This window comes from Arachis ipaensis, chromosome B03, assembly GCF_000816755.2.
Source record: "Arachis ipaensis cultivar K30076 chromosome B03, Araip1.1, whole genome shotgun sequence".
Lineage (NCBI taxonomy): Eukaryota > Viridiplantae > Streptophyta > Magnoliopsida > Fabales > Fabaceae > Arachis > Arachis ipaensis.
Window position 1 is genome coordinate 129,207,968 of NC_029787.2, and position 11,269 is coordinate 129,219,236.

The window sequence follows — 11,269 nt, forward strand, 5'->3', positions numbered from 1 at the left end:
TATGGACAATTTTAAAAAAAAAAATCCTTATGGATCTAAATGTAATATTTTGATTTTTTTTTTTTCTAAAATTTTTCAGACTTGTCAACATAAGTTGTCTATACATCACTTCTCAAAATATTATGATTTCACAAATTATAATATGTGAGGTAAATTACCTTTATAAACCATTTGCAAAATAATTTTATGTATATCCCCAAAGTAAAAAAGGCTACGTATGTGTCTCGATTTACATATCTATGTAAATCAAATTTATGGAGTTCGAATTATGTGTTTTCGTAGTAAATCGAATCTATAAGATTTGAATTACTTGGATGCTATCTATGCTATTAAATCGAATGAAGGAGATTCGATTTACAATGAGATGGATTGTTACTAAGTGAGTATAAATCAAACCTTATTGCTTTGATTTAGCATGGATCATATAAATCGAAATTTATAGATTCGATTTAGTAGGGGATGACATAATTCAAATCCTTTGAATTTAATTTACTTTCAAATCACAATGTCAAGTAATTCATATCTTATAGATTCGATTTACTACTTATTACCCTAATTCGAATTCATTAAATTCGATTTATATAGAAATGTAAATGGAGACAACTAGGTAATATTTTTGGGTTCGGAGAATTTATGTAATTTCGAGGTGGCTTTGATTTATCAACGTAAATTAACCTAATTTGTGATCTTAGTTATTGTTATATATATGAAAAATGTGACTTATTTATGCATTATTTGGATTAGAAGAATTTGTAGGAAAATAAATTGCTGAAAAAGAAAATGGATGGAAAAATCAAATTTTTATTGTTTGAATCAACAAAGAAATTGAACGAAAAACATAAAAGTGTATGTTGAGTTCATGTAAATTTTTTCTCTTCAAAATTGCAAAAAAAACTAATGCAGAAGTGCAAACATGGATAAAATTACAGAGCATTTGAATTATAATTTATATATAATATATAAAAACATTAATATAATTTTATGCTATTATAATTTTTTCTCTTCTTACTTTTTCTTCCATCCAAGCAAAAGAAAATTTCTCCTCTATTTTTTTTCATTCATTTTTTCATCTAAACAACACAAAAAAATATATACTTTTCTTTTCATTTTCTTTTCTCACATTTTCTTTCTTCCCATTTTCTTTCCTCCTATTTTCCATCTTATATCCAAACAATAGCTTAGTGTTTATCCATTTATCTTCTATTAATATTGTTATAATAAGGATACATGTGACTTTATAAAAATGATATAACCTAAACTTTGATTATCTGAGAATTTATTGAGTGGCTAGAATAGCTCCACGTCACGAACCAATGAATGCTAGCAATAGGGATGATCACAAAACAACCGAAATGGGTCTTTGCAGGGATTACTCGCGTTTTGGGATAGATGGAGACACGTAAAATCCTCACGATCTGCCACGCGAAAATGGATGGAGACTAGGAGTGAAAAACGGGACGAAACCCGTCGGGTTGGCCCGCATAAGCCGCCAAAAAAGACGGGTTATGCTGAAAATTTGAGACCGCCAAACTTAAAAAGCCCGCCTACCTCGCACCGCCTAATCCATGGGTTTTGGCGGACTTCGGCGGGACGGGACGGGGCGGGGCAAACTTTCCAGGTGGGCCAAACTTTTATTTTGGATAGTATTTGTTTTGTTTTGGACAATATTGGTTTTATTATTTTATTTCAAAAATTTGGTTTATAATTATATTTATTACATATTTATAATTATAAATACTTTAATGTGTGTGAATTTAAAAATTATATTTTTTTATATTTTTAGAAATTATAAATTTATTGAAATTGTTGTGAAATTATATATATTATTTAATATTTAATGGTTTATATAAAAAAAAGAAAGCCCGCCTGATACATGGTCAGGAGGGCAGTTTCGTCATCTTAGAGCTAAGGGATAGAATGATAATCTTGTCATATTCAAGGATCTGAATTCTAGAAGAATTGTGCCATGCCAGTCTTGGACATCAAGAAGGCCAAGAGTCCGTCTCAAAAACAGTGGTGCTAAAAGAGCAACAATTTATAAGACCCATTGGACTAAGGTAGGACAACAAGAAGCCCAATAAAACTTTTCTAATTTGCTTAGTAGTATTTTTAGAAATTTTAAATTTAAATCAAATATGATCTAATCTAACTTCTTGTTGCCCTACCTTAATCCAATGGGTCTTATAAATTGTTGCTCTTTTAGCACCACTGTTTTTGAGACAGACTCTTGGCCTTCTTGATGTCCAAGACTGGCATGACACAATTCTTCTAGAATTCAGATCCTTGAATATGACAAGATTATAATTCCGTCCCCTTAGCTCTAAGATGACGAAACTGCCCTCCTGACCACTATCACCGCCAACCCACCAGCCTACTAGATGGAGCGGGGGAGAAATTCAGGACCGCTTTACTAGACGGGATGGGGCGGGCCAGCCCACTAGATGGCAGACTTTTGGCGAGACAGAGCGGGTTTTTCATTTGCCACCCCTAATGGGGACACAGACATAAGTACCTGTCCCATGGAACCTATTAAATATACGCAAATATAAAATTATTAATTTATCCTAATTTATATATACATAAATCCATTTCTTGAATTTAGTAACCCTAATTTCTGCCTCCAATTCGAATTTTTTCTTTTTTTGTTCAGACTCATTCTCAGCCTCGATCCTCTCTCTCTAACTCACTTTTTCTGTCTCTCAAGGCTGTCACTACGTCGCTCAGTATCATTCCAAAAATATTATGTTATGTTATTATGTTGGAATATGTTTTTATGTTTTTTTTTTCTTTTAAAATATTATTTTTCATAACGCATATGTTATAAATTGTGTTGAATTATGTCAAATTGATTATTTTATGATTATTATATTATATCTTTTTGTGTTAATTTCTTTCAAAAGTTTTAAAAAAATATTCGTAGATATCCGAGAAGATCTGCGTTTTCTAAGGGGTAATTAAACAGGAACTTACAATGACGGAGAAGGAACGGGAGCATTTTTTTAAAATAGGAGTGAGGGATGGAAAGGGGCTTCTCCTGAGTACTCATTAACATATCTAACTAGCAACGGAGATCCAATCTGAGCCGATTTAAGAGGGGACGCGTGGACTTTATCTGCATTGGGTTTTTAAGGTAATGAACCTAAATTGGATATGGACCCTAACAATGAATTTTAGTTGATCTAGCTTGCGTTGAGGTTTTACTAGGTGCAAATATATATTGGATTAATATTTTGAGTCATTGTTATAACAAATATTATATTATTTAATATTATAACACTTAGTATATGTAAAAGTTGGATATATTTACAAGACATTTTTTAATTCAAATTAAAAAAAATTAATTATCTCTTTTTTAGTTTTAAATATTATTTTTTAATGTAACAAAAAAAGTGAAAATAACAATAATCACTCACATAATTAAAATAGATAATCTTAATATATACATGACATTATATGTAATGACTATAGTATAAATTGATATTTTTTAGTATAAAAGTAATAATAAAGGTTATTAATTAAGTTAATTACATAGCCAATGAGTAATAGCTCAAATGGCATAGTCTCCCCATACTCAACTAAGGTTGCAGATTCGAATCTCCTATCTTTGGTAAAAAAAAATTAATTACATAATTAAAAAATTATGAAATTTTTTTTCAATAATAATAAAAAACAAGATCACTATTTTCACATATTACAAAGTTTATGAAAAAAAATTGGATAATAAATCAACCTTCAATAGATTATACATTAATTCAGTAAAAAAAAATAATCAATACATTGGATATTATTATTTATATACTAATATAATATAACATATTATTTGAGGAGCAAAGTTCTCCATGTATTGTTTCTACTGATATCAATCATCAATTATATATCAGCAGCATTTTTTTTTCTGTTTATATACAGAAATTTAGAGATAAATGGAGATCAGTAAGGATGAAATAAATAAAGCCTAATTGACACCAAAAGCTAGCTTAAAAAGAAAAATATAAATCTAAAAAAGAAAAGTATAAATGGGACAAAGGCACTAGCAACTACAATGGGTGTTTAATAGCATTAGCCATCTCTAACTAACAAGTTCACTCTATTACTAGGAACAAAAGAAAATTTTATATCTTGGCCTTACCCAGAATTTTCTTCAGTTTAGTTTATGAATGGACCTAACTACTGAATAAATTGAAAAATGACTAAGAGATCTTATTCTTCTTTTATCTACAACCTTTCTGGATCTCTTCGATCAACGCTACGAATGCCGCTCTCCATTGAGTAACATGTGAATCAGAGCTAAAGAACTTGAGCATTGCACTCAACTCAGCAGGACTGGCCTTTTTTAGGAATCCTTGTAGCAATGACTTCATCTCTTCAAATGAATGAAAATGTCCTTCTATGTTATCTTCTTGCTCCTGCTTTATCAAATCGAAGCCGAAAAGTTTGGTCTTGACATCACCCAGAGAGTTGTTTGAACCATTTGAGCACTTAGAGGCATCATTTCCACTGCCTGAAGATTCAGAGGCAAGTTCTTTGTGATGCCAGTACTCTACACATTGATGACTGGGATCTTGAGCTTCAATGGCCTGAAATTGTTCGCCAGAATTGATTAAAACTTCAGAAGTTAGATCATAACTTCAGTGGCTAAAAAGATCTTCAATATTTGAGATTGCGTTACCTGAATAATGGATGGCTTAAGGAATCCGAACATTTTATGACCATTAATGCTTTGCAAAACCTCCAAGGGAGGGAGTTCTTGTTCACCTAGACTCTTACACCTCTCGATCTCAGCGTTTAGTCTGTCAAGAATTGTTTCCCAACACTTATCCGCTGATGTGTTTGTGAAAGCTTCAGTTGGATGTTCTTCCATGGTAACCTGGAATATATTTTACAAAATGTGTAATAAACTTCGATCAAGAACTCGTCAATCATAGGTGTAAAACCAAAGAAAGATACAAGGTCAGAAATAATACCTTGAAAAGAGGACCAAGAAATCCAGCATCAGAGATTTCAGAAACATAATAACAGGGTCTTGTTGGATCAAGAATACTAAAGAACTTAACGCGGCTCTTGAATCCTGGATAAGTTTACCAAAACAATAAAAAAGTTGCTCTTCAAAAAAAATTAATGGTATGATCTTAAAAGTATTTCACAAAGCATGATACCTTTTGGATATATTGCACGTTCATTGCACCACCTCTTCCCATGCAAAACTGAGCCCAAACTTACAAGCTCAACAGAATTACCAAACTCTTGGATCAAGAAGCTTTGGTTTGTCAATGATATAGTTTTATCAAAGGTGTCTATATCTCCCTCTTTAAATACACTGTTGAGCTGCTCACCTGAATCTGAATGCATTTGCAGATCAACCCCGAATAATTTATAGCCATCAAGTGAAAAGAAATTTTCATCATCTCTTGAACACGATGAAAAACCTTTATTCTCCGAGTCTGATAGGATACCACCAGCTCCAAGTTCCATATTGTCTCGTTCCTTTTTCGCCACTGAATAGCAGACTTCACCTTTATTGTCATGGCTATCAGAAATATGCAGCAAATCATGCTCACCAGACAAAAGATCAGTGTTCAAATCCATAGGTAGCTCCTGCTCCGCCATAGCTTCGTTGTCCATGACCAATTTTTTGCAAGCATCTTCAGCATTAGCAGAAGCCATTCCAGAACTTCGATTTTCCCACACTTCAATAGCATGCAAGTCTCCTTCTAGTGCTTCAACCAATGTAGTTAGCTCTTCTGTAGTATAACGAAACAGAACAAATCTTGCATCCATTGTACACGAGCAACGCAAATTTGAGTGTCTAAGACAAAAATAACGGTCAGGAGAACACTTGCATCCAACAGCAGATAGATGCAAATCATAGAAACAAGAAAAGCACTCTCTTTCCTTGTGCAAATCAAAGTCATCATCCATCCGAAACCTCTTTAAATGAGCCAGAAAGTCAAGCCTCTCCTTTTCCATCTTTATCCTCATCTGTCAAAATAACAAATTAACAATAATGCAGAAAAACTTAAACAGGTAATTGCATAGTAAATTAATAAATAATGAAAGCCTTCCCAATTATAATGGATCTTTCTAATGTGCCGAAGGGTAATGAGAGAGAGAGTGCAAGAAATCATTACCTTAAGTGCCTTGGTCAGAACTCCATCTTTCCCACAGAAACTTTTCCATTTAAAATTTTTGACATTTTCTTTTCCGTGAAGAGTTAGATCTGACAGGGCTCTTACAGCTTCCTGAGCTGATCCGAATAACAATTTGTCATGCGATAATGATGTCTTACGACGCTGCATACTGTAAAGCTCGACAGCATTCTGGCCATGCAAAAACCAATCGACGGGAGCCGCATTCACAGCCTCCGCACAGTTGAAGCCACAGTTGAAGCCAGAGTGGTATGCCCTTGGAAAAGTAACAACAAATTCTCCAGAATGCTGGACAGCACGATATACGGGCACACCTTCAGATTTAAGAATTGAAGGAGATAAGAGAGTCACCTGTTCAAAGATGAAGTCATAACCAATAGTCATAATAAAGTCACCAAACATCATGAAAAGAACATAGAATATAAAGATATATTACAGTTGTGAGGATTAAAAGATTATATTGTTACATGGGAAGCCTAATATTATTTATATCTGCAACAGGGAGAAAATAGAAAATATCTCATAATCATACAAATAAATTTATTCCTAATAACCCCCGCTTTTGAAATGTCATTGTAATTAGCTTTTCTCAACTTCCATTTGTAAATTGAGTAGCACAAAAGCAACTAAAATAAAAGCATGGCTTCAACTGTCCTACCAATTCATTGAGTAGATTTGGTTGCTCTTCAAATAAATCAGGCAAGTGCTTTCTCATTGCATCCTCCAAAGCTGTGGCATGGCTTCCAGGTACACCGTACCATATTTTTGGCTCGCCCCAATGCAGATAATTAAGTGAATAGAGGTGATGATCCTCAACATGCTGCTCCAAGGAGAAGGAAGGTATTCAGATTTGAAACAAATGAAATGCAAAGTGTAGCAAGTTATTGCTTAACATTTCAAATATATCAACATAATTTTCTGAGTACTAACACACTGACATAGTTCTTTTTAATTTTTGTATAATAAAATAAACTGTAGTTGGGATTTTCAACCGAGTGTTCATGGATAGAACTTATACTAAGTAACCCCACCAATTATGCGAAGAGAGGTTAAAAAAGATTGGTAAAATTAGTCAATATGCCTTAACTTCAGTCTCATTCATAGATTTTGACTTAGAAATATGTGTTTCTCAATACTTACCCAGCAAAATGTTGAAAAGCACATTCCAACATACAACCATGGAACTAGAACACCCGAGATATCACTTCCCTCGTAACATAATGCAGAGCCTGGCAATTTTGGGAAGTTATTTAGATTCCAACCAGACATGCTATATTGATCTGCGCTCTTAGTAAAAGATGATGACTTTGGGAAACCACTTCCAAGTGCTCCAGTTTCCAAGTCAGCTCCATAATAGACCTAACAAATCAGAGAGAAAATTATAAAGTGTTTGTCCAATTATCTAAAAGTAAAGAACGACAATGTTGTCAATAAACCATAAATAATACCTCAACTTCATCTGTAGATTGCTCTACTATCCGCCAATATTCGCCCTCAATTGCCTCCACAGAGGGCTCCCATCTCTTCTGCTGATCATTATCACCAATCTTTTGATCTCCGGCGGGATCATTCAGGCCAAAGTAGGAATCCTTAAAAAGTCTATCATATTGCTCAAAATCCTTGAGTGTGAAATCTGAACCTGATTGGAATCCAAATTTCTCTTCACGCTCAGAAGTAACATCACCTTCCGAACTAGGTTTTTCATTTCTCCTACATGAGCCCATTTTCGATTGCTTTCTACGCTTTCGCTTCCTTCCCTTACTTTTCTTTCTCATTGGCTCTCTATTCTGAAGCAAGTCAATTTGTTGAATACGGGTAGGGAATGTAGCATTTTCCCACACATGCTTCTCTTTGAGCGGACACGGTGGAACCCAGGAAGTTGGGGGTATAATCCTACATATGCCGTAGGATTCAGCCTGGGGGCGGATCTTAGCTATGAAGCCAATAGTATCTTCAAATTCCTGATAACAGTATAATAAATTTAATTCAGAATTCAGAATAACATATAATTAACATTGAAAGAAACACTAAGAAAAGTAGTTAGAGGTACCTCAATAGTAGGATAAAACACAGGAGCTTCATCAATTCTAGGCCTACATGCTTCAAGTGGATTCCACCTGGCTGATACCTATAGCATCACGACATTTCATTTACTCATCATAATTTTCAAATTATTCACGTTGTTTAAATTAAGACCGCTTTAAACAACTTTATCTAATTCAATGCAGGGGATTAAAAATTAACAATAGAATGAAGAAAAAAATTCCGTTTAATTTTAAAACTTAATTCATGTTTAGTCAGAAGAAAAGTAGAAACACTTCTAAGTGTATTGTTCATGATCTATCAAAAGATGTTCTTAACACAGTAGATTAATACTACATACATTTCTGTGTCGCGGACTGCTAGGAGGTTCAACAGCATTTTCCATTTTTGGTTTGTGCCTAAGAGAATTATCCTGCAAAATATCACTTGTAAGAAAAAGGAAATTTTGGCTATGTTCATTGATACATTGCATATAGAACTGTGCAATTGGAAACTTACATGAACAAAATGGACCAAACTTAAGTTTATCACAGTTTTACAGTCAAAAAGAAAAAGAGGGGAAAATCATACCTCTTAGGCCACACTACAGTGATAAACTAAAATAAGGGTTTTTAGGTAAGTTTATATCATTCTTTTGAAATGATGGCACAGCAACTAAACATGAATTTTGATTATAGATACATAAATAGCTCTCATAAATGAAAACGCAAGGACAATGTGTTAAGCAGAATGAAAAAATCACAAAAAAGAAAAGGCAAAAATTGTCAAATTCCAATGAGAAACACTACAAAAATAAGATCTGGAATTGGTTATGATCCAGAAAAGGAAACAGAGGAGCAGTAACACAGACACAAAACACATTGCCAAGGTTCATTAAAAGGATCAAATCAAACAGAAGAAAAAGAAACTAACCTCTTTGGCACCCAATTTGAACTGTTTCATTCAATTCAAAATCTTGAAGAAACCAAATTGAATAGTTATTATTGTGCCTGCAACAAAAATAACAGAGCACCATTGTAACTCAACCTCCATCAAAGACATCCCAATTCACCATCAACGCAATCCACAAACAGTTACTGACCTCGAAAGAAACCTCAATAACTGCTAAAACAACAACAAAATTGAAAAAAGAATTACAACAAATGCAGAACACAAAACGTACTCAATGCAGCAAAACTCTTCGAAGAAAGTTCTGTTTCCATGTTGTGAATGAATACGGAGTAGTTGCGTATAAATGAATTAACCAAGAAAATTCCAATACAAAATTAACAGAGACACAGGATACCCAAAATGCAATTCAATTGCATGTATATAATTATATATATCTAATATTTATCTATGTATGTGTATGCATGTTTGAATACGCATATATTATATTCTTATATATATATATATATAGTAAAATTAGAAAGAGGAAAAAAAAAACAGAACAATGATTTTTATGATGCTTTTGACAGGTGGAATTGGAGGTATAATATAATTAATAATTAATTGGAAATAATGGTGAAGGATACGTACGAGGTGCTACTTCAGGTGAGAACCAAAAAGTAGTGTTTTTAATTATGGAAAATGAAAATGATTTTTAATTATGATAATTATTTTTCCGAAAAAAGAAAAACAAGATCTTATTATGTTTTCTGAGAAAAAAACTCAAAAGTAACTGAACCTTAGCCGAAGCGGCTACGATTCTACGCTCGAAGACGCAATGTACTTGAACACTTCTTTTATCAATCAGAATCCTAATTTATCTTTTAATTATCTAAATATTTAAATAAATAAAAATTTCAATATAAATATTATTTTTTAAAATTTCAAAAAAATTAACAATTTAAAAAAAGATTTTATTTAAAAATTAAAAAAATAGAAATATGAGTTAAAATTTTAAAACTATTTTTCTTATCAATTTATCATTCATTTTTTTAATGATAATAATAATTTTACCATTTAATTTTACCATAATTCAGATAAATCAGCATCAAAAACATTCATCAAACAATTATTTTCTTTTCAGTTTTGGTACGAAATACATGAAGAAACATTAACATTGCATAAAAATGATGTCTTACTATAGGCTACTATAATATGTAGTATTCATCTTTAGGTGAATGTTATCATACCCTCTCTAAAATAATATGTAAGTTACCTTCTCTAATGTGATATATTTTAATTGGGTGTTTATTTTAACCTGATTTATTTTAATCTCATGAGAGTTAATAATATATTTGGAAGACGGTGACGGCAAAAGAGGCACAACAACTACGACAAAGAAGTGAGGAGGAGTAAACACAATTAGAGAGAGTTGGAGTACCTTTTCTTTGGGAAGAGAAAACAAAACACCCAATGAGACGGTGATGCTTGGGAGGCCCTTTTCTAAAAGAATGATTTGTGAAGAGAAATAAGACACCCAATGAGACGATGATGCTTTGAAGGCGTAATGCCGACAACGAAGAAGTGAGGAGGAGTAAACGCAATTAGAGAGGGTTTGAGTACCTTTTCTAAAATAATGATTTAGGAAGAAAAAACAAAACACCAATGAGACGGTAATGCTTGAGAGGCGCAACAATAATGAAAGAGTGGAGAAGGTAACTAGATTAAAATAAACACCTAATTAAAATATGACACATTAAAAATGATAATTTACATGTTATTTTAGAGAGAATAGGATAGCATTTACCTTTTATTAATGTTTATGTGGCCCTGAAAAAATAAATAAATAAAGTGTGAATTTGATTCCTCAAAATGTAGAAAGCAAGCAGCATTGACAGAAAGTGGTGGAAGTAACTAACTACAGAATGAATGACCCATTTGGTAATGTTAATGTCTCACTTGTTTTACACGTTCGCCTTCCCCATCCTACCAACGTTACTTCTAGGTTCTAAGTTATAACCCTTTTCACAAAAAGGACACCAAAAATTTTGGAGATAGAGAAAGAGAGAGTGACAAGAATATTCAAGCTTGTTAAATTTATTTTGTTATGAATTTAAAATAAATAACGAAAATTTTAAAAACTTAATCTTTCTTGACAATCTTATTTTTATAATAAAAAGATAACATAATTAATTAAAAAAGATAAATTAAAT

General features: G+C 32.5%; 1 protein-coding gene across 2 annotated transcripts; it reads right to left on the reverse strand.

Annotated features, from left to right (window-relative positions):
- LOC107631716 (probable lysine-specific demethylase JMJ14) lies at positions 4,035-9,544 on the reverse strand. Of its 2 annotated transcripts, XM_016335248.2 has the most exons (12): positions 9,352-9,542; positions 9,102-9,178; positions 8,530-8,601; positions 8,197-8,274; positions 7,595-8,107; positions 7,287-7,505; positions 6,805-6,966; positions 6,129-6,497; positions 5,157-5,979; positions 4,965-5,068; positions 4,670-4,867; positions 4,035-4,577 (listed from the first exon to the last, which is right to left on the reverse strand). In XM_016335248.2, exons 2-12 carry the CDS (start codon positions 9,129-9,131, stop codon positions 4,212-4,214), a joined length of 2,934 nt encoding a protein of 977 aa, XP_016190734.1. In that variant the 5' UTR covers positions 9,132-9,178; positions 9,352-9,542; the 3' UTR covers positions 4,035-4,211. The 2 variants fall into 2 exon arrangements, with proteins under 2 accessions (XP_016190734.1, XP_016190735.1); XM_016335249.2 differs by lacking the exon at positions 8,530-8,601 and having other exon boundaries at positions 9,352-9,544.